The 25,058-nt window shown below is 33.7% G+C and overlaps 2 protein-coding genes and 1 long non-coding RNA gene across 5 annotated transcripts in view; 1 reads left to right on the plus strand and 2 right to left on the minus strand.

Annotated features, from left to right (window-relative positions):
• Positions 1-10,707, minus strand: part of LOC146533242 (uncharacterized) — a 70,741-nt gene extending 60,034 nt beyond the window's left edge. For both annotated transcript variants that reach the window (XR_014878646.1, XM_085196291.1), the window contains exon 1: positions 10,571-10,707. The gene's annotated coding sequence lies outside the window, so the exon portion shown is untranslated. The remainder of the gene's footprint in view (positions 1-10,570) is intronic.
• Positions 10,708-14,387: 3,680 nt separating this feature from the next.
• On the plus strand, positions 14,388-24,683 carry Traf-like (TNF-receptor-associated factor-like). 2 transcript variants are annotated; one of them, XM_085196897.1, is made up of 11 exons: positions 14,388-14,813; positions 17,772-17,885; positions 18,292-18,437; positions 18,590-18,803; positions 18,949-19,090; positions 19,386-19,558; positions 19,944-20,049; positions 22,563-22,652; positions 23,157-23,270; positions 23,626-23,783; positions 24,040-24,681. In XM_085196897.1, exons 1-11 carry the CDS (start codon positions 14,709-14,711, stop codon positions 24,253-24,255), a joined length of 1,578 nt encoding a protein of 525 aa, XP_085053023.1. In that variant the 5' UTR covers positions 14,388-14,708; the 3' UTR covers positions 24,256-24,681. The 2 variants fall into 2 exon arrangements, with proteins under 2 accessions (XP_085053023.1, XP_085053024.1); XM_085196898.1 differs by lacking the exon at positions 14,388-14,813 and adding an exon at positions 17,295-17,426 and having other exon boundaries at positions 24,040-24,683.
• LOC146533244 (uncharacterized) lies at positions 20,333-22,554 on the minus strand. Its single transcript, XR_014878725.1, has 3 exons — positions 22,036-22,554; positions 21,625-21,738; positions 20,333-21,285 (listed from the first exon to the last, which is right to left on the minus strand). It is a non-coding gene; the product is annotated as an uncharacterized LOC146533244 (long non-coding RNA).
• Positions 24,684-25,058: the final 375 nt, after the last annotated feature.

Here is a 25,058-nt window from a genome sequence, read left to right on the forward strand (position 1 = left end):
AGTTCTATTTGTGTATACATTATTATATATTTTTTGTAGAGTAGACTAAAGGTCGTTTGTGCTGAGAATTGGTAATTATTATAGTATATTATCACATTTTATATTTAATTAGTATTTTAACACCAGACACGTCAACCTTATAACACTCCTCTATTTCCGTGGGGGGTTATAAAATAACAAATCAACTCGCGACTTCGCCCACTTGGACTACTTTAATATAATATGCATATATTTAGAAAACGTATAAAAAATTGAGCCGTCCCGGAGGCGCAGGTTTACACACGTTTTCTAAATATAAGTAACCTTAATGTGGAGTAACACTTTGGAAAAAGGTAATAATAGAATAAATAAATATACTTAAGATTTAAATAATCTGTGTTAAATCGTCACCTGAGCTGTTTATTAGTGGGAAAATTATAGCAATCGCATGCAGTTGTGACCCTCAGAATAATGATAAATCATAAAGAAACCAATGTAAGTGTGCCAATTGATGCCATTATGGTATACTGACATTAACGAGTATTATTGCACGCGATGGTTGTGGGTTCGGGCGCTCGGGGGAAACCGCAGTAAAAGTTAGTTAAATATAATTGTAACGCGTTGCAAGCAAGTTGCAATAGGCACTTCCTGTGACTCTACGTAATACAATATACAATAATACAGTGGTGCTGGCAGCGGTGCCTGGTAGCGTCTGACTGTTTTCTATTTGCCCACTACTATATACGTTCTTACTGCCTAGCTGTATGCTATTTGTGGGCGAAGCGGACTAATGGGAAACAAACTCGCATTCCGAGGGTTACGTACCAATTTCAGGATGTCAAACGGAAGTACAATTTATAAAAGTTAACAAACTTAAGTTTGCGGAAGTATGCACTCATTTTGCATGAAATGAACCACAAATAATTTTATAATTATTTTTTCACCTAAAAATTTGACCAATTTTTGCAATTTTTCTTTATTTGTGCTGTAGTTTGTTACTTCTTGCCAAATTTAAAAAATTGTAACAATCTATTTAGATTTTCATTACGCGGCGGAATTCATACAAAATGCATCAAAATTGATGTATATTTGATATTAGTTTGAGATTAATACATTCACGCGATCTAGAGATAATGCTCTTCGCAGACGGACAGACGGACAATAAAGTGATCCTTCGAGTATAAGGGTTTTTTTCTTTTGATATACGGGACCCTAAAAAAAGTATAAAGTACTCCGCCAATATTGAACCCTTTGTCAAAATTCACAGAAATATCGAAATAAAACGAATAATTTTATTAATAAAAATAAAAAAATAACGATATAAAAGTTCCATTAGATCTCATAACGATCCTACAAAATTCTCAGAAAGAATACCTAAGTTGCTTCTGAGAATATCACCGAGTCTTTATTAATATATATCAATATACGAGTACATATTAAATAACATTGTTTTAGCCTTACACTGTATCTAACGTGATCTTGAGACACTCTGTTTTTCAACAGAATTTTCGGACATTGCGTATTGAGTGGCGGAACTCAACGTCACGCTTTTGTCTTTATATGTATCTGGTTAATACCAGACCATTGAAATCGAAATATTAAATAATTCCCTCCTCCGAGTGGGGTAATCGAGCCCACTACCGTCACGTTTACAGTCAGCTTATATCTACACATAAATATAACTCAAATTATCAGGTATGTTTAATAACAACTGAATACATAAATTGTTATTATAATCCATACAAATCGATTGTGATTAAGAAAATGTCTGTACAGTTTATGTTGTAAGTTCAAGGAAGCCCTGGTAATGACGTCAGGCAAATAGCAGAATGGTAATTAGTAATTGGTTGGACAGGTTGAGGCTGCTCAGCTTATGCTATTGTTTGACTAATGCTGGCATTTATTTGTTTATTTTTTAGTTTCAATATATTATATATCTAGCGTGGTAGCCGGAGAGAATGGAGTATCAAACGGTCTTTGCATACCTAGTTCACCTCATCCACTGGCATCGATCTCTTCATACCTGACCTTCCTCCAGTATTATCGGTACTAGGAGACCTCGATAGGCCTTCCCGAAGGTCTAAAGCCTCTCTAAGCTAATGATTCATTCACCTAAATTGTAATATAGGTAATAATACAAATATATATGTAACTGGGATTTGAACCAAAAACCCCCAGTAGCAACTATACCACACGAGTGTCCCTAAACTCGTTGCTTAATTAATAAATATATTATTTAATAAATATAATAAATCGTCTAATTAGCATCTGAGCATAGTAAAGACCGACGCTTGCGATAGCCGTTAGATAAGCAAGGTCGGTTTAATAGCCGCATTGTACACGGGATTTTGCTCATGATGTGTTACTTTAGATGATTCAAAGTAATTTGTGTGGAATCTTCTAGTTACGTAGTAATATTTAATCCCTTTCGTAGGAAAAAATCAAATAAGCTTCACGCTATAACCCGGATACAGCAGGGTAGGCAGAGGAATCTTCCTTCGAGTTAGACACTCCGTTCCCCACTCTCTGCCTGGCTGCCTGCTTTCTGGAGGCGTTGTGTGTTGAGGGGCAGAAAAGAAACGCGCGCGACACAAGAGCGCAGAAATGGAAACATAAATTTGAATAAATATTGCATCTCCTCGAGTGGGGATCGAACCCACAACCAGTCGGTTTTACAGTCACACTCTGTGCCTCTGCGCCACGACTGGCCTCTTTCTCTCGATCTTTTCCGTAATTATTTGGTCTGGAAAGATCCTTTATTGAAAAAGACTAGGTTATATTGCATCACATTAATCGTTTCGATGTAATCTCCGGTACCTGCGGTATAGGTGTCTCGGGCATTTCGAATGTACCTACCAAGTATCATATACACTCAGCTATTTCTATTTTACTACGAGTGTAAAGCCGTAGGGACATGCTTCAGTATTCAATAAAAATCAATAACATAATTTAATAACGCAATAAATGTAGAAATAAATAACAATGCAATGGTAACACGATCCCGCTCAACACAGGATATCCTATGTATGGACATCATCAGTGCACGTGTTGCGCGGTTTTATAATTTTATATAAATACCGACTGTAATAAATGACGATATAAATTAATTAATAGTACTTTATTACCAGTTATATAATTAGATGTACATATTATTACACCTGCGTCACAATGTGTACTTTTCTTTGTCCTTTCAATATTATTTATTTTATTTATTTTCTATTAAGAGAATACGTAACCACAACCATCAACCGACTCAGACAGACATTATAATATATACATAAATTAATCAATAAAATTATCATATTATATATACAAAATAAACGTTTACATTATAACTGAAGCCTTAAGGCCAACAACTTATGAGTTTGATTCGAAATTAATTATTGTCATCTCCTTGCTCTGTTATCAAGATAAAGCGCAGCGTAGAGCGCTCCTCAACTCGCAATGTCTCGAATTCTCTGTATCTGGGAAACGGAATATCTTAACACTAGGTTCCCTCTGCGCCTACCCTGCGATATAAGGCAGCGTGAAACTGAAAAACAATATTTGCTTAGTTGAGCTTAAAGCAGCCAATGTCGGTCAGGGGCAAACCGTGACCGGAATGTTTGACCGGCGTCCGTCTGTCATGTCGTAATATAATTTTGGTATATTTATACGTACAATAATTGACATAAAACTAAAAGTCAACAATTCCATATATTTCTTTTATTTTTAAAAAAAATCTACTTTTAAAGAGAGTCGTGTCACAACGGCCATTACGGAACAGATTGTGGGTTCAATTCCCACTTGGGGAAATGAAATATTTAGTATTTTAATTTCCTATTTAGTATTTTTGAGGCATTGCGTGTCGGGTGGCGGAACTCAACCCCTGGCTTTTTGCATTGGTTGCGTGGGGCCAGAGCGAAGTAATGAAAATATTAATAAATAATAATTGATTCCCTCGAGAGGTGATCGGACGCACAATCGTATATTAATTACTTGTCACCTCGCGTGAGAATGTGGATGGTAAGATATTCTGTTTACAGCAGAGACAGTAAACAGTTCACATTGTTCTTTCTGTCCATAGAAATGATGCGTCTCCTAGAACACACACACACACTCTAATACTCAGCACTCTATTGTATGTTTCATAGTAATTCACGGTATTGCTTTGCATATAGCGTTATATAATGCATACCATAATAAATATTAATTTAATTATATATTTCAAGATTATATTTACTTTAATTAATCATTAATATTGCGAGTTCCGATAATCAACACGCAATGTCTCGAAAATTGGGTGAAAATTGGAGAACAGTGTCTTAATAACTAAGGTTAAATTCCCTCTGACTACTACAGGGGAATAAATGTTTGCATTTCCTCACTCTGCTGGTAACAAGATAACGTGTTGCTGTCTAGACGGACTACGGAGTGTCTTTACGGACGGAGAGTCTTATCACAATGTTCCCACTGTCTACCCTGCTATATGCGGAATATAGCGTGAAGCAAAAACAAAAGAAAAAAAAATCTATTTCGGTTTAACTTGCGTCCGGCTTGTCTTTAACAAGAAGCAAAATAAGTCATTAGTGTCATTTAGAAAGGGTAATCTCAATTCCCACACCACGTCGGACGCTACCGAGGACGAACTCCTGAGAGCCTGCGCTCAGATTGTTTAAGCTGTTTCAGATAACTTTGTGTTATTCACCGGTAAGTTTGTCTTTCCCATCGTATCGCATGCATTACGCAACAAAAGGCATTATTGGATGTTGTTGTTATTATGAAAATGAAGTATATAATTTGTTCTGGTTTCAATATTTTATATACTTAGATACGTAATTATAGCAATAACGGTTAAGTATACATTACTTATAATGTTTCTTTAATATATATTTTTTATGGGAAAGACAAGGCAAACGAGCGTACGGATCACCTGATGGTAAGTGATATACGCCGTCCACGATCCCTCGTTTAACACCAGAGGAGATACAGGTGCGTTGCGGAGATAAACCCGCTTTTTGGAGGTACCCAGGTAGTTTCGACCTGAAAACACCCCCGCAGGTATTTACCGCATTTCACAGTGGCGTGGCGCGTGGAACGGAGTTTCTATTTAACCGCACAGTAGTGGAGAGCCACCTCAAATATAAGATATACAATATACCTAAGTCCACAAATAGAATAAAACTATGTACAGATGTAATAAAAAATACTACAGCAGCGAGGTTAATGTGATACTCTAACGTAACGATGCGGGATGCTATCTCCTACATTTCTGCATAGAAAAGTATACGGGACCCGCTTCGTGCATGTTGCAACTAAGAGTGCATTCAACTATTTAGTAAAACTTAACAAATATCCTCATGTGACGCTTAAGTCTTACATGAGGCGTGATAGATAGGTATGAAGTGAGACAATCTGCCCCAATCGAACCCATAACCGGTGCGACTGCAGTCCCACGCTGTACTCCTGCACCACGAGGGCCTCTTAAGCAATAATAATCCACGGCAGAGTTTATATAAAGATAGCGCGATTCACCACAAAAATGAATAAGAGGCAGGTTGCCGAGCCCTCTGACCTCGTTGCGGCACAAATTGTTTAGAATGGCGTTGCACTGTGAACGATAGATCACCGATTACGATGATGTGGATTCATACAAATGTATGTACATACATAGATTGATACATTTATAGGAGCAACATAGTCCGGGCCAAGATTTAGGATTTGAGCTGACAACGGATCAGGATGCAACTCCAGAAACGTAAGTAAAGCTTCAGACATTAAAAGGTTGTTATGTTGATATTTATTATGAGACCATAGCTATGTCTGTCATATGTTATAAATAATTATTTATTCGTTGTAATAGGTAAAATTTTCTTCAAAATCTGTGAAATAACACTCTTTCGTTTCGTTCTCAGTGGCTGACAGACACAGCCGAAACTACGCGGTGCAGAACGCTAAAATTGACATAGGTACCTATAGGTTTCTCGGGCTGTGGGCATATGTGTGCGGAATTCGAATTGACTACCGTCGTGTCCACCTATGTAAGCACTCAACTGGGATATCGGTTTCATCTAATAAATAAAGTAATAAATATATTTATGAGTTTGTAATATGAAAACCGCTATAGTACTTTTCAATCACTTTTACTCATTACGACGAAGAACCGCAAACACCGCAAGACCCGCCGCGTCGTATCAAATGTACTAAATAGTATATAAATACCTAATATAACATCATTATAAGTCGTATAATGGAATCAAATATACGACGGTTGTGGGTTGAGTTCCGCTATTCTACACGCAATGCCTCGAGAAGTCGACGGGAAGTGGGGAATGGAAGTGTCTGAATAGGAACGAAGTAAAAAAAGATCGACTAAGAACTAGTGTATAGGGTCGAAGCAACAACCATCGCCTTTACAGACTGTTCCAACTGATATTATAAATCAGAAGAATTTGTTTGGTTGAGCACTTTAATCTCAAGAACTACTGATTCAAATTAAAAAACCTGTTTTGTGTCGGATAGTAGTTTTATTAGGTTTTCTTAAGTAGTACACTGTTGTATTACATACATCTACGTAAAAGATTCGATTACGTTTGAATATTGCGGACGAAGCTGCTGAAGATAGTCTAGTATAGCTATAAAATTATTTATATTAAAAATATTTCCCAAGCGCCCTACATTATTTTACTTAAACAAGATTGAATCTGTGGCCTTGCTAATGGCAATCCGCTAAAGCCATCTTGAGAGAGCCCTAACCTGTTACTATGTATTTGTAAACGTTTCTAAAAACAAGTTTAGTTACGTCAAAGGTCACATACTGACCTAGATGCTGTAATCTGTATTAATTTGCTAGTTTGTTGTGCCAGAAATTAACGATTTTAGCTTATTGAGAAGTGACACAAGTGTCCGGCAAAGTGCAAACGAATTCTTAACACTAAGTTACCCTGCTATTTGCTGGTAGTCTTTACTAATTCCTTTAACTAACTATTTTTACTTATTGATAAGAATTTTTAAACGTTTGGCAATACTCGCGATATACGCGACTGTTGTGGGTTCGATTCTCAATCGTAAGATTAAATTATTTACATTTTCTCGCTCGGATAATAAAGCAAAGAACGGAGTATATACTATGTTAAGGGTGCGATAGGAACCCTACAATATCTATATAACCAACTCGTGTAAGATATAAGATAACAGATATAATGATTAAACTGAATGCAATTAGGTGTTCCACGGTAAGTACACGGTAGCGGCAGGCTGGGAGCACTGTAATATACTTAATTGTTAGATGAGTCGCCTATACTTACGTAAGAAGCAAGTTTTATACGTAACTTGAACTTGACTTGTGTAGAATAAATAGAATAAGTTATAAATATAATATTCTGTATCGTAAAACCGTAAGAAAGACAACAGCGCAAGATCTCAGGGCTCCCAAGCCTAAGTCATTTTAGCAAAGCTGAAAAGTGAGGATTATTAGTCTCATGAGTAGTTAAGACAGTATTCGTACTGACTAACGAAAGTGGTGTATTTTTGAGAGGTAGAGCCGACTACATACATCTCTGTCTGGGAGGATGATTGAGCCATCGGATTGTTCTGGGAGTTCATAAGGGGGCTTGGAATAGTCCGTAAATGATATACCTATGTAAAATTGAGGCGTGCTATATTGTAGGTTGCCCCAATTTAAAACAACCTTTAGGACGTCTGCAGGAGTAAAGGCCCATGTTAAGGGTCTGGCGATAACAAATATACATTTTTTTCTTAGAACATACTTAAATATGAGCGTCCATACTTGAATAACTATAGAAAAATAAAGAAAGAGTTCGTACGTTTAAAGTATTTTTAAACGGGTTCTAATAAAATATAAATAAATATCTATGGAGATGTCATCGAGCAATTGTTGGAATGCCCGCTACATTCCACTGCCTGCTTTATCTTCACGCAAATTTCCTTGTATAGGTACAACCTAATGAGAAACCACCGTTCCGGTTTCCAGTTTTCATCTCTTTTTTTAATGAAATCTGGTGGTGTTTAAAGATACACCATGTCGTTAGTTATTAAGCACAGTGCAATTGTAATTATAAATTATGACCGTAATTATTATTTATGTCAGGTGTATTACCTACCTCAAAGTCACAGGAGATTTCAGTACAGTAAAAAATAAATTAAAAAAATGCAATAAAAAATGGTTGAAAAATGTTAAAGATTAATATTATATATTAATCTTTAACATTTCATTTCTCTGGCGCAGTGGCACTGCGTCTGATTCTTAACGCGACGTGAGTATTCGATTTCCACTCGGAGGAATAAATTATTTTAATTTCCTCGCTTTGGTAAAATAAGACAATATGCGGCGTTGAGTTTCGCTAGTCACTCAAAAGTGGAACAGTGCATAGGTTCCCTCTGCCTACTCTGCTATAAGAGAGATACAAAGTGCAGCCATTAATTTATAAAATAAATAAGTCGACAACACGTCACGGACTTGTGTTGGCAACGTTTACATAAAATAATAAACATTACGATTCAAATAAAAAAGTAAAGAAACAATAAACATGTCGATTGTGTTTAAAACAAGTTGATATTTTATATTATCATATGTATACTAGTATCTTGCTACCTGCCTACCTCTCGGTCTACCTTTCTACTTCTTTTTATAATTTATATATATTAAGAATATCGTATTGTGAGGAAGCACTGTTTCAAATAGTTTTATATTTGTATCACAAGCAGCAGGCCAAATGAGCCGGAGTTTTTGAGCGAAGCGAGCTGAAGTGTTTGAGCGAAGCGAGCAAGGGTCCTCGAGCGAAGTAAACAAGCAACATGAAGCTGCTTCGCATTAGACAAGTTATCAAATATTGAATACGTACTTAGACGTTACAACTCGACACGTTATTTTCCCAAGTCTGTGATCGTTTTTTACTAGATACGTTTTGACACTGTTTATTATACACAATGGAGTTCAAATTCCACAATATATTATGAGAATTGTGTTTATATCACAAACTAGCTACTATATTAATGTTATTTTTCACGTTGTATCCCACGTGTATGTAGGCGTAGAGAACGAAGTGTTAAGACACACTATTCCCACCCACCATCCATTTTTCGAGATATTGTCTGTTGAGTGGTGGAAATTAACGCCGCGCTTTGTTTCACTCAACTGTGAAAACAACTTATTCTCCTCAAATGGAGTTGAACCCACAACAGCTTTTAAAGTCAGATACTGTCCTATTCAGTTTAGGTTATAGTGCCCTAATTAACCCTATAATTTAAAAACAGCAATAAATTCCGTTTTATGAAATAAAATTTGGTATCGACGGATTCCCGCCGTGGTCAAAGACCTACTTAACCATTGAATAATATCTATATACATTCTAATATTCCCAGGTTCCCTCTGCCTACCCTGCTATATGCGATATACAACTGTAAGCTAAAAAAACTTAGTTTAATAAACTTATTTATATTCTGTCGACCATGTTCTCGTACGGAAGATCATTTATCTGTCACTCGCTGAAGCCTGACGGGGACGAGTCGGTCAGAAACAATTAAAATATCAACGCGTTATTTTGAAGAATCGTAAAAAATTTTGCTCATTTAATGTGTTATGCTCATGTTGTAAAAAAATATTTAAGTTACTTGGTCATTATACGTTAAATGTAGGTACTTTAACATATTTTAATTATCGTTTTTGTTGTAATTATACATATACTTAAGTATAAATATAACATAGGAGTTACATTTAAGTTAAACTTGAAGTGCCGTTGTAAAAATGTAATAAGTAAACAAATTTAAATTGATAATTTCATGTTTTTATATTAAACTAGCTTTAACCTGCGACTTTGCCCCCACGGACAAATAGAAATAACTAGGAGTGTATGTATTCTCTTCATTCTCAGTACTCGACGTCACTCCGACCGCTGGTACAGTGGGTTTAGTTTAGAATGATCTCCTGCGGTTTTAGGATGAAGTGTGGACATTTTAAATAATATATATAAAAATATCATAATATTATTTAAAAAGAAGCAAAAAAACTTTGAATGTATCTTTAACCTTAAGATTATTGAGTAACGTCGAAAGGAAAGGCGCAAGACGAGAGTGCGCCGCGCCGGCTTGAAGCGACTTATTTTTGCAATATCCTAATAAGAACTGCTTATTAAGTTTCAAATTCGTAGATTTACAATATTAAATGTATGTAAATAGCGTAACGTAATGTTAACTTATAACGGTCACTTAAAACTATCGGCATTGATATATATTTTTTCTATTTGGACTAATTGCACTACTTTGTGACATTCTCAGAATTATTTAACTTTATTAAATTTACGTGCTACTTACTGAATGACGTGAAATGTGTATAACTAGACTAGATGAGCAGAACTAGACAACTAGATGAGCAGAGCTCCAATATCACGGGTACTTTGATTCAACAAACCATTGACATTTACGTACTTAATATGTATGGATGGATGATCTTAATCCAAATATACGCGGTGATCCGCGTTAATTTATTGGCGTAATAAATGGACTTCATTTTAATATTTTACTGATATAAATAAGAAAAAAAAATACAAATAGGATTTCCCACAGATTAAATATAAATATAGGTAATACTTACAACAATAAAAGCTTTTTTATAAATTCTCTGTCACTTTGCACTAACAAACAAATAATTTATTACAATTTTAATAATTAAATATTGGAAAAAAACTCGCGAAGTTTGAAACGAAAAGCACAACAGCCTCACGCGGGAGGTAATTTTGGACTGACATTTCTTACTCTTAGTAAGGCTTAATGTGTAGTATAGTATGCGATCTGTTACGTCGCGATAACTGACAGGTTTAAGATTATTTATTCCTTACAAATCATTTGTTAGTGTTCATTTTATATTCCGCTTATTCCGCTAGGAGAGAATCTAGTGTCACCAATATCTTTCTCATTCTCTTTTACACGAGTTTGCTAACACATAATTAATTAGCTCCAAAATGAAATATTTAATATTTTCATTTTATCGCTCTGGTAACGAGGCAAAGGGCGGCTTTGAATTTCGCCAGTCAATAGAATTCGACTGATTGGGAAAGGAAGGGTTAGGTTCCCCGTTTCCTTTCGCTACCCTGCTATGTGCGTAAGGTAGAAGTATAGATAAAAAGATAAAAAAATATGTATACATCGTGAAAACAAAAGAAAATAATAAATAAATTCATTAATTACACGGCTGACATTAAGACGTTAAGTGAATTATACACATGCTCGCGTTTCATCAATAAGCAATTCTACACTCTATTGAAAATGTTGACGCGTCAACTTCGAAGGCTTACAATTGTTCTGGCGCTCCCGCGACAACAACCTGCTCTAATGCATCTAATAAATTACAAGGTTTTTTAAATGTTAACTTAATAATGACAAATATATTTTTTTATTTGCGCTGTATCCCGCTTGTAGGAGTGTAAGCAGATTGTAGACTATATAGGAGAACTGCGTTCGTGTTGAGTTAATCGACACGCTTTATCTTGTTATCAGAGCGAGGACATAAGAATACTTAATTCGCTCTGGTAACGAGGCAAAGCGCAGCGTTGAGTTCCGCCGCTCAACACATAATGCCTCGAGAATTCGGTGGAAATTTGAGAACGGAATTTTTTCGATGCAAATTAGGTTTTCAGGTTCCCTCTGCCTACACTGCAATGTGCAGGATACAGCGTGAAACAAAGAAAGGTTTTTTTATTAACCTCTTAATTAATCCGTTATAGGTATAACTCGTTTTAAAATAATAAATAATTTATTATATTGTTAAGTAATTAATGTAATCTGGATAAAAATTTGCGTAATTTGCCTTGAGCAGTTGACGTGTCGTTGGTACGTTCATACAGAACCTTGTTAGTGTAAAATAATTTGTTATTTTTTTTTTATAATATATATATTTTTATAAATTAAAATTGAGTAGAGAATAGAACTCGAAAGTGGAGATGATTAATATATATGCATGATGCATAACCTACCCCTACCCCTTCAATCGCTAGTCCCATCCACTGCTGTGAGATCATCCCCCTGCAACACGTTGGGACGTTCTATGGAACACTAAGTAATTTTTTCTCACAATTTATAAAAAAAAACAACTATTCTCCGCATACGGCAGAATAGGTAGAAGACCTATGGTTGAGAGTTGAGACACTCCGTTCATTATTTTACATTTATTATATTGTCTCCTACGTCGTATTTTATTTTTAAATAATAGGGAAATGACAATAATTAAATATATTTAAAATTTTATAAAATATTTATTCAAATGTACACTTTGGCAAACTTATATTTGACGATATGTTCCTCTGAACCTATGGATTTTATTTACAATCATGTATTAAATTTTTTAACGATATATTTACTCAACTTTTTATAGTTATTTGTGTATTCTATGTTATGTATATACTTAGTTGAACAAGTTTTCAATTTCACAGGCCAACTATTATAATAAATTAATTAGTGACAAAGAATAACTAAACCAAGAACACGACAGACGACTCCAAGCGTCATAAATGAGTAGGAAACAAAAAATATATAAAGAAAATATAATAAATAAAAAATATATAAAAAATTAAGGACGTCCCGTTCAAATCCAGCCACGTTAAATTTTTTAACCATTTATAAAAAGTATTTATCTTTCCTAAGCGTGAAGTAATAGTTAAAAACATTTAAGAAGATTATATTTATTTTCTGTTCATTTCTCTGTTCTGGTAAAGCAGAGCGCGGTGAATACCGGAGTGTCTTGACTCTTGACATACGGTTTCCCGCCACCTGAACTGCTATGTGAAAAAAAAACGATAACTTGAAAAAAATAACCACAATATACGGTTTGTTACAGACGTACTTACTTTAGAAAATGTATATTAAATAACTTTAAATAAAACGTAAGCTAAATTATAGTTTTATCTGATGTCGATCTCATCCAAAGTCACGGCCGCGGTTGTTACGTGACCATTTGTCTTTGCGTAAAAAATACGGAACTTACACATACTCGTATATCTTTTTCCAAATAGCTTAACTGATTTAAATGATTTTACTGAGTTTAGACCTTGTTTGTTATAAGTAATTAGCTGTTTTTAATTTTAAGTAAGTATTTTTTAAATAATTTGTCGTCCAAATAAAATCATTTTAAGTAGGTACATACTTTATGCCTTATAATTTGAATCTAAAACTTGTGTCATGAAGGAACTCTTTTTAAGGCGACGACGTGTGTAGTCCACAAAATATTATAGTGGAAAATGAATTATTTAAATTTTATCACTCTGGTAACAAGACACAGGCGCAGCGTTGAGTTCCGCCACACATCACACAATCATCTGATAGGTATATCAGATACAAGATACTACGTGAAACTTTATAATATCATATAATTTTTAATTTTTGTTATAATTATGTTTTAACTGACTGCTTAACTAGCAATGCTGATGACATGAAGTCATTAATTAATCATATACCTCATATAATTTGTCTGTTAACTTCAAGATAAATTATACATTTATTTATAGTACGTTGTAAATTTATTTTATTTATAGTTTTTGTTTATATTTCCACAGAGATGGTCGTAATGAAAATATTAAATATTTAATTTCCTCGAGCGGGAATATAACCCACAACTTAAATTTCACAATTAACATTTTAATAAACATTATTGAGAAAAAAAAACAATATTATTTTTAACACCATGCATTTAAAATTTGTAGTTATTATTTATTTGCAGTTAAAGTATTCGCTTATGCACGGAGTTACAAGAAATAATAACAAAACTGCCGCTTACATTGAAGAGATGCATTCCTTTATGTACAGCTTAATTGGTATAGCAATTGGATAGATTCCAAGAATCGCGGGTTCAAATTCTACTAACTTGAAAGGTTATATAAATTTAAAGTAACATGATATTGATGATGGTACTTAAAAATATCCGATAAAATATTGTAAAATTTTTGATGCTATTATAATGCAAGCATAAATATTATTTTTTTAACTTTACGTTGTTTCGCGCATAGCAGGGTAGGAAAAGGGAGCCTGGGAGCCTAGTTTTAAAACACTTCGTTCTCATTAAGACACGATCCGTTCCCAACTTTCCGCCGAATTCTGGACGCATTGCTATTTGAGTGGCGGAACTCAACTATTTCATTTCCTCGAGTAGAAATCGAACACACAACTTACAGCCGCACGCCAGTGCTCCTGCGCCACGATTGACCTCTACAATCTTAGGATATAATTATAAAATACCAAAAAAACAGATACCAGTTAAGATCCAAGCTGACCCCTTAAACACTGCAAATATTAATAATCGATATTTGATAATAATTTCAAAAAAATCCCACCTTGACCCATAAATATTGGTACTGTAATTGTCTCTTATCATATCAGACCTTATCACGGTATCACTGATAACAGTGAGTCAGATGGGCGTCGCGCACACATTGCCACTTCGTCAGTTATTTACTATATGCGTGTTATATACTGTTGTAGCCATTGTCTTCTGAAAGACCATTAAAAATTATCAAATTATATATTTTTTTGACTGTATTTCTGTAAACTCAGAGCCAAAAATTGTGTTATTAGAACAAAGTGTATAAATTTGTCCAAAAATATATAATAATGAGTATAATTAAAAAACCAAATGTTGAGAAAAACGTGGAACATTAGTAGAAGTTTCAAGAATATACTATTATTGGTGTTTTGTTAGCGTCGATGTGTAGTTGAGTGTATGTGTATTTAAAATTGGTGCTAAGATGAGTATAAAGCGAGTTGAGGCGGATGTGGAAGAGAACGGAGGGAGGGTGAAAGAGAGTCCTTGTTACTTTTGCGGGGAAATGTTCGAAATGGGCAAGCTACAGGTTTGTTAAAGAAGTTAATAACATAATATCAAAAAGCAGTCTATAATACCACAGTGACATGACACATTTCTCATACAGTCTCTCAGGACAGGTATCCTGTATGTCTGTGGTAGGGAGGACGTACTCACAGAACACTTTGTTTCCCAATTTCATTTCAAATACAAAACCGGTCAAATACAATTCGAACTCGCATATCGAGGGTATGTCAACGGTAAGTACAACTTTTAAAAGTGAACAAACTCAATTTTGCGGTGCTGTATTGGAATATGCACAACAAGCCCTTTCATCTGATACCTCACATGAACTAACGGTTTTATTACCAAATTTTGCCCCCCTTTTAAGGGTATTATTTTTTAGAATTTAACTACAAGTATATAGTTTAAGATTTCTGAACTAGAAGTACCTATAGATGCTAGCTGCCAAATAACATAACTCTAGGTCAACCAGAAGTAGGTATCCTATTAATTTCGATTCAGTACTACAAAGTAGTATTGAAATAGGTACGCGTTTTTACAATATAAACGTAGTGTTTTCAGTAAATCCAGGGACCGTAAACCTAAATAATTAAAATTAAAATTGTACACAGTATTCTCTTTTCGACTCAGTCTCAAAAAACTTGCTGAGCTTGTGGTATTTACCAGCTACAAAAGGTACTATTATAACAACCATGGGACTATGCGAATTTCTAAATCTATAAGTAGTACCCTATTTTTTTCACACTTCACTTTGTCTTCTTGCTTCTTTTACATCGATTAAATTTATATTTCTATGATTGGGATTCTTAGACACTAGTCTGTGGCCCGTGCCTAATAGTGTTACTACAGGTATAGTCTGGCAAATATGTTATTGATAATGGGAAGCACGCGCGGCAAATTGCGCAAAAAGCGTATTTTGATGTCTGCACATAGACACCCGCTTACGCCGGACCGATTCCCCGTAAGGGCTCGCGGGGAATCGGTGCGGGGCGCGACCGGGCTACAGTACAGTCGAGCGCAACGCTATCAGTTCATTACTATGAAATATGAATAAAATATCATATAATAGCATCATATATACGGAATGGCGTAGTAGAGCATATTTATCTAGTAATATTATAATAATTAGTAAAAAACACCAAAGCAACATACAAAATGAAGATATGGATAAGCAAATTGAAAAATTAAATAAAAAAACTGAATTAAATTATTATAATGAGGCCACATACAAATCTTCTCAATCCAAATTCAATAAAAAAAAGTTAAATTTAATATATAAAACATGCAAACAAATACAAGATTTTGGCGTTAGGCAACATGCAAAATCAACTTGTGGGTAAGTTTTTATTTTTTTTTATTAATGGAAATATAGGTCTTAACAAATAAATTATGTTAATAAATAATATCTCCAATTCAATCAAAACTTTATTACCGTTTTATTTAAAACGTTAATTAATGCATGCATGAAAGTAAAAAATAAAAATTGACAAATAATAAAGCAAATAATTAAAACGGTAAAAGGCATTTTTGTTTACAATTAATTATATTCTTGTTTGAACAATATAGTGTGAGCTCGATTGTACCTATAAAGATGTGTGGGTGCGAATTTCCTGTAAGGACGTAGCGCTCACACTGACGCAAATAGCAAACTATGGCAAAGGGATACCGCACTGTCATTTTTTGTACCTCAAAATTTATTGAAATAATTTACCCAATATTATAATTTTTTATATAATATTTAAGATGTTTAAATATTGCCAGATATTTCTATATTCATATTGCATAGTATATAAGCTTGTATTATGCATACTGAATGTTTATGTTGTACGTAAGTGTGTATATAGTATATACACATATACGTAAATGTTATGTGCCATTAGTTATATAAGCAGAAGCTTAGAATTGATTAATTATTTATTGACTCAAAAATATTATACTTTTCGGGCTAGTCTTGATTTTATTTTATTCGATTTTTTATGAGACAACAATGTATGGAACAATGTATGGAACATTTAGATATCCTCATAAAATTTTCGTTTTGTATAATTTACTACAACATAAACATGATCAGATATTTTAATTATCGTATAGGTAAATGTGATTTGCTAAGCGTGGGGTAAAACAACATAACAGGGTAACACTGATCGAACGTTCTCTGCGCATACGTATACTGCGCAATTTGCCGCGCGTGCTTCCCATTATCAATAACATATTTGCCAGACTATACAGGTATTACAGATAAACGATCTGTAATACCTGTACGGCAGGTAAAGTATGGACAGACATAATAGACATACATATATATAGCACTCTAATCTTTAAATTCACAATAATATTTTAGTTATTTCATTTCTTAAATCAAAAATCAATATTATTATGAGTAGTATCGATTTTCTTCGATTATGTCGACATCGATTCGTATTGCACTATCTTATGATCAATCGATGCAAGTTATGATCTCTTTGAATAATTGAAGTATACCTGACTCATATATTTATAATATTTAAAGTGATATAATATCAAGCTAATATACTGCGAAGTTATAAAACAATCTGCAATCTGCATGTTATATTATTTGTTGTAATAAAAAAAGTAAACAAAATTGTAAGCAAGTATCTAAAAGAAGGCAGTTCAAAAGGTATCCCACTGCGCTAATATGGTGCGAATAAAAAAATAAAAAATACAGAAGTTATCTCTGGCGATAACTCGAAGGTTTGCGAAGGAATGCATGACATGACGACTCACGATATCACGCGTTAGAATATTGGATATTGATAAATGACATTCTTACTATTCTTATTTATCCCCACTCGGGAGAATTATTATTTACTTGATCGATGATAGACAAAGCTTTAATTTCTTCACACGCAACGTCGCTAAAACTCCACGAAAAATGGAGAAGCCGAGTGTCTTAAATTCTTAATATTATTTTATTCGTTATTCAAGTGGGAATAGAACATATAACTTAATTATGAAATTTCAGAATCATCTAAGACAGTGTGGCAGCATCCTAGAGCAGTGTCCGCTGCGCTGCGGCGCGTGGTTACAGCGCAAACACAAAGACGCCCACGTCAAGGAATGTCCGCAAATGGAGAAGGTAATATAATAAATAGCCTTAACATTGTTGTAAAATGTTTTTATTTTTATTATTTTTATTTTGCCTTATTCATTTCCGGTCTGGGTGTGCAAAGTTATAGTGTAATTTAAAAATTATTGGCGACCCTGACTTTTATTTTGTAAATAATTTTAAAATACAACGTATTGCTGAGTAGGTATAGGGAACCTAGTTTTAAGACATTCCGTTTACCACGTAACTTAACACTAGGTTCCCTCTGCCACAACAGGGTATGTTGTGTGTGGGATACAGCGTGAAGTACATTTTTTTATGAAGTATTCCATTGCGTTTAATTTGCAAATTTCGTCCTCTTTTACTTTAAGCCAATTTAAGCCATATTATTCTGTATACTTACTTACAGTGTTCATATTCATTTCATTCATTTCAGAGCCGTAACGTCTCCTCTCCCAGTCACGTTCGAGTATCCGATCCAGTGCCGCCAGTCCCGGTGGTCATCAATCACACCTGGAACGCCAGAGACATTTCTTTAGAAGAATGTGTGGCTTTTCTTGAGAAAGAAGTGGCTGCAATCAAGTATGTTATCAATATTTAGAAAAATTAAGTAACTAATAGGAATATGGCATTAAAAATCAAACGTAATGCGTTTCATAATTGTAAATGATAAATAATTATATAAGGCGGAGTGGAGTTTCGCGTCTATTTACTATTGCTCAATACATTTTCAGACTCATTATCACTGAAGAATCCAGCCAACGTGACATTCAGTCGACAGAACTAGAAAATATCCGATCCAAGCTGGTGTTAGTGGAGGAACGTTCTCAGCACTTCCTCTCTACCATAGTGTCCCTTCGAGCGTCTGTCGATGATGAGGCGGAGAGAGGGGCGAACTGGGCTGCTCAGTTCAAACATGACCTGTCCAATGTTCAGCTGGCCTTACAAGTATTTAATTATAGTTGGTTTAAATTATATTCAAATCATTTAGGTACTTGACCATATAAAATTTTGAATAGCCTTTCTCTTAATTGAAACATCTACTTACTATCTTTCATTTTCCACCATCTTAATGGTGTCCCTCAAAACCCAGGAGCTGCAGAGCCAGCAGCTGAATACTGTAATGAGGCTCGAGAGTGCGATCAGCAGCATCGTGCATGAACAGAACGAGAGGGAGCTGCTAGAACAGGCGCTGACGCAACATGACAATAGAATACGCACTATACAAAGTTTGGGTAAGCTTAAAGAACATACCTTCTTACATTATCATGAGAATGTAATCTTTAATTTCCAATAATATATTTTTTTATTAAAATAACTGATTACTTTAATAAATATGTTTATATTCCTCTGAGTTTGTTAGAAAAAGTGTGTCATTATGCAACATGCAACGTTAATGAAAACAGACGGACGGAAAGGTATTCCTAATATTATATATCCGTTGCGGTATAACAGTCAGACACTGCTCCCCAGCGCCACGGCAGACAAATTAATTTAATCACTCAAAAACTTAATACATTCAATTTTCAGAGGAGGTAATAGAATATATCAAACGAACTGTAGAAGAGGAGCGAGAAAGAAATGCCGAGAGCCGCGCGATGCTGGAGAACGAGTTAATGGAAGCAAGACGAACGTCCGAGCAGATCACGCAACTGACGGCTCTGAGGATGCAGATAGAGAATGCTGCGACTGGGGAGAGACCGGTTTAAATTTTTATGCCTATTGATATTGCAAAGTGATTTCATCATTAGAAAATTATGAAATCGAAATTAGAATCGAGTATTTAAAAGGCGCGTTAAAATTCAGCTTAGTTATATTTTTATACGCACATTTTCTAAAAGAACACTTACTTTTATAGAAATAAAACAAATATATAAAATATTTTACGCAACGAAATATCAAAGTTTACTCCGAATATTTTTTTTTTTTTTTTAAAAATAGTTATTTACAAATTTGATGAGACTTAAGTACACTAAAGTATTGTTATGTTACAATTTTCGATTTTTGTATTCAATATTAGGGGATTTTTAAAATTAAAATGTTATAAAAATGGGAATGGAATTTTTAATTTAAATTTTAATTTTTCAGGCAATAGACCGCCTAGCAGTATTAGAAGTGGCGACAGCTGACGCTCGAGCGGAAGCCGCAGAACATGGGACGAGGATGGACATCGTATCCCGAGATCTTAGGGCGTTGACCAAGTCCACAGAACACATTTACTCAAAGAATGTTCACTTCATACTAAAAAATGGGTGACAAAACGATGCTGCTGCCATCTCTGTGCGTGCCCAGCAAAACTATTTGCGGGAAAATTTGGCTTTAGAATTTTATTCAAAAGCCAGAATTATGACTATTTCAAAATCATTTGGAAGTATTATTATTTAAATTATATAATAATACTTCCAAATGATTTTGAAAGAGTCTGAATAATTTATAGTACAATAATAAAAAATAAATGCAGTAATAAAACTAATAAACATTTTACATTTTCTTTATTGCTTATAAACATTTGTTTTAATTATATTTACACAAATAGTATTTCTGCAAAACAATTAAAATATACTGCTAAAGATTACAACATTGCTACAAGACAAACTTGCTCTTATATGTTAAAAACAATAACAATTTTAATTTTTATAAGTTAAATAGATCATAATCTGCAAAAAAAATATAATTTATATATTTATTAACCTATAAGATTGTAGGCAGTTGTACTTGATTGTTGTGTTATTGAATTTCTTTTTTTTTTTAAACAATTACAGACAAAGATAAAATTAATAAAGTAGGTATAATGAACTTAATACAGTGTTGGTCAATTTAAATCTAACATTAATATACAATTACTTATTTTTAATATATCTATTTTCCTTTTTAACAATTTCTGATAATCTGCAAATTGTCTATTTTTAACTAAACAAAATCTTTTAACTGTTATGTGGAAGACACTATTACATATAAAATCAACATTTTCATTAAGATGTTCCTCACTGAACTGAACTTCTTTTTTGAGGTTTAAAGAATATGATAATGTTTCGTATAAATTATTGCAGATTGTGGCACAGTTCTCAACACATAAAATCTTATACAATTTTCAGATACATAGTTTAACTTCTTTTTAGCATTATCATATTCTTTCAAGTCCATAAAAGTGTACAATAATATATTATCGGTATGTTTCACTTTTAAAACTGAATCACAAAGCTTGCATTGGGGAGAGCTATGACAAATGTATAATTTTCAAAAAAGTCATACATTTTCTTCAAATGATTGAGTTAGAGAAAAAAAGACATACATTTTCTTCAAATGAAGAATTGTCAGCCACGTTGGTACAGCGTGGCTGCCTTTCTTTCGATCTGCAGAATCACTATTTCAGCAGCTAAACATATAAATCCTAAATTTGCAGTGACTGTTGTCTCTCCGGGTAGCAATCCTGAAAATAACAAGAGTTAATAAAGGTCAGGTTACAGAAACTAAAATCAACATATCATTGTTAGATGAATCTTCTTGATTAAGCAATTAAAAGAAAATTAAAGAAATTGTTTAAGATTAATGTAATTTTAGTTGTAACTATTAGTATTTTGTTAAATTTATCGTATTGTTATAAAATTGTTAATTAATATTTAATATTTTATTTTTACATATATATCTATCTGTTTTAGGTTTTTTTCACTGTTACCATAAGATAGGCTATTTATTATGATAAGTTTTTATGTTAAATATATTGTCATTACAAGTGAACCAGTATCAATTAATAATATACTTGAATTACCATTTGAATACTTGTCAATACTGTTCTTTGCAATGCTCCAGGTATAACATTTGCAGGAAAATGTGATGTCCCTGGTCGTTCAGTGGAAAAATTTAAATCTTGGATTACCTGATTCTGAAAATAAAATATAATTGGATGAAAATACATTGCCAATGTATGATTACTAATATGTACATAAATAAAACAGTTTTTCTAAACAGTATTTTTTTTTTCAATAAAATTGACAAATGAAGCCCTTTCAAAATGGTGGCAACATAACATTCTATGTTCACCATACATTTTTTTCTGAAAATCGATAGAATACCATGGGCCTTCGAGGAAGCAAAACTTGGCCCAAGTTTCACAATTGAAAAAGTACAACATTTAAGATATGACTTTATCTAGAGTAGTTAACACTTAATGATTACTTACCGGTGTGAATTGGTAGGACCTGGACTAGGGAACCTATACAGTTTAATTTCAGGATCTTCACGAGGGGACATTTGAGGCATCTACTTTTCAAATTGTCTCCCATATTTTAGATCCAAATATTCAAACAAAGAGAACAACTGAACAACAATAGAAATCTAAATATAAAATGCAACAGAAATGCTAAAAACAGGTTGCTTGTTTAAGTCGCAGTAGTATGTTCGCCATTTGCAAATGCTAATGCTACCATTGCCATATCAAAACATAATCCTACTACCGTACTTTAAATACCGGTTACATAAAATGTTTCTCATATCGAAAAACATTTTATCACGGTGCCTTGCATACATGAAATATTATAAAGAAAGTTATTTATTAAACATTAAGTAACTAAATCGTGAGTTAAAATTAAATTCTTAAAAAAATACTCTTAGAAAAACTACTAATTAGTAGTTTTACTTTAATATAGCAACCGGACTCGGCTCCCACGTAGGTATGTCGCCCAAGCTCCTAAGGAAGTCGACCGGGCCTGACCAAGTCTTACCACAAGATACGCAGTGAACTAGCTGATTTTCAAGCTCGGATCAGTTTGGATAGTCCCGAATTTGGAGGAGATAATGGTCTGAATATCATTCATTTTCATATTTAGGAAATAATTCGGATTATATTTGTCTTTTGTTAAACATATTATGGCCGTAAATACTCAACTCTTATAAATTATCGTTAATTGCAATAAATATGGAATATTTTTCGTTTTATATAAAATACATTAGGTATTTGTTTTTTGTCTATTTTTTAATTGTAAATGAATAGTAAAACGTGTTCTCATAACGCAAGGGTTGTCGAATTGTGTTGACGAGTTTGATTCCTACTCAAATGAAATATTTAATATTTTCGTTTCCTCGTTCAGGTAGCTAGGCAAAGCGTGGCGATAGGTTCCGCCACTCAACACGCTATGCCTAAATAAAAAAGTACATATAAAGATTGAAATTATGAAGCTTCCTGGACACTTAGTCAAAAATAGTGTGATTATTATTAGGAACTCTCTGCCTATCCTCCTCTTATTGAGACAAGTCCAACTCTAAGTTAATTCATTAGACTAATAATAATAATATAATTTTCAGGTCATTTAATATGGAGAATCGACAACTTCACCGCTCGTATGGAGGAAGCTAAAGAGGGCGACGCAGTACTGACGAGCCCTCTCTTCCGGACCAGCAAATATGGATATACTCTTAAGATAATGTGTATCTAATGTCCGTATACTTACAAAACATATCTAAATCAAAAATATGGATATTTTGGATTTTTACTATACAATTTAATTGATATAAGATATTATTATTAAGATATTTTTATTTAACCCCCGAATAGTCATGTATGCCTTTGAAAAGCTTTACACGAAAAATTGTCAAAAACTAAAGTCCAGGTCACCCCTTGGAAAAATATCTCTAGATACGCCCACTAATTAGGGGAGGCCTATGTCCAGCAGTGGACGTTGAAAGGCTGATGGATGGATGGACGCCCACGATATAGACTATACTTTAATAGTACTTTTTGTAAGGCTTAGGAAGTACTTTAAATACAATTTTCAGGCCGAGGTGAATTTAAACGGTATAGGCAAATGGAAAGGCCGTCATATCACCTGCACGGTGCGCCTGGTCGCCGGGCCTTACGACCCATTGCTGGACTGGCCTTGTGACGTCAATGTTAGCATTATACTGAAGGATCAGCCAGCTAGCCGCAGTCAGGTAACGTTGTATATATTTTAGCAGTATTTTAAAACATTTTATAGGTGGCGGTGTACACATAGTTTTAAAAATGAATGAAATTTGTAAACGCCAAGAAAAATAATATTACCATTAAAAAAGACAGGCATCTGTGAACTTGTGGACGTGGTAAAAATATATTAAGATAAAGGTACTGCTTGTTAAGTGATACCTATAAGATACGAACCAGTAACCACTGTTGTATTTTAATATATGTACCAAAATCTTTATCTTCCAGGCTATGGACATAGTAAAATCATTGGACCTTCGTCGTAAATCCTCTTCCAAACGCCACGATTACGACGAAGACGAAAAGACTAGATCTACTGAGGCTTTAGACAAAGGAATATTGCAGTTGAAAAGACAATACATTTTCATTCCCCACACAAGTTTAGACAAGTTCGAATATGTAAAGAATGATGTTATGTTTTTAGAATTTATTGTTAATCAATAGCCATTGGAAAAATCAATAGATATTGGATGTTTCTAGGTTCTAAACATCTAACCCTTAAATGGGATTATAAAATATAAAACAGGAAACCTAGTCTTAACATATTGTTCCTCCATCCCCATGCACCGCCCAATCTTCAAGAACTGCGTGTCCTACAAAGTGTGGGGTGGCGAAACTCGATGCCGTTGTTTGTCCCGTTACAAGAGCCAGGAAAGGAATATAGTTTATTCTCCGACTAGAAATCGAACCCACAAGTGTTTAAAGACTGCATCTCTATAGAGAGAATTTTCGTATTGTAGGTATTAGAAAGTTACTGATAGCAGTAACTAATACCTACAATACGAAAATTATTTTCTACAAAAAATAATGTCTATTAAACACACAAATTTGAACTTAAAAAGGAATTAATCTACTCTTGTAGAAAAGTAAAAAAGATTTTTTTTTCTATTTATTAATTCTGCGTTACTTTTTATAATCGTTAATTTTATTATAATTCTAATAAAACTAAAATGACAATAGAATTAATAAATAACAACATGACATCTTATTTTATATAATATACTATGAACATATAAATGTATTGAAATGTAGTGAATAAAGACTAAATAAACCATAAAATATAAAATCAGTTTTTTATTTATTACTAACGACTTGCATCTGGGCGGCTTACTTACTTATTGTCCACACTGTACACGAATATTTATAGATTAAACGGAACATAATTAAATAAAATCACGAACATATGCGTATTTTATATATGTATGTATGTATGTGTTGAGGCCGTCGTAGCGTAAGGGCACAACGTG

This window comes from Heliconius melpomene, chromosome 13, assembly GCF_056956725.1.
Source record: "Heliconius melpomene rosina isolate 202511_hmr_F chromosome 13, ASM5695672v1, whole genome shotgun sequence".
Taxonomy (NCBI): Eukaryota; Metazoa; Arthropoda; class Insecta; order Lepidoptera; family Nymphalidae; genus Heliconius; species Heliconius melpomene.

Excerpts from the sequence above, each read along its gene's own strand:
- Traf-like (XM_085196897.1), top strand. The coding sequence starts at position 14,709 with ATGAGTATAAAGCGAGTTGAGGCGGATGTGGAAGAGAACGGAGGGAGG. Across the intron at positions 19,091-19,385 it reads ACGCACTATACAAAGTTTGG|AGGAGGTAATAGAATATATC; the intron begins GTAAGCTTAAAG and ends TTCAATTTTCAG. Across the intron at positions 23,271-23,625 it reads CAAATATGGATATACTCTTA|AGGCCGAGGTGAATTTAAAC; the intron begins AGATAATGTGTA and ends AATACAATTTTC.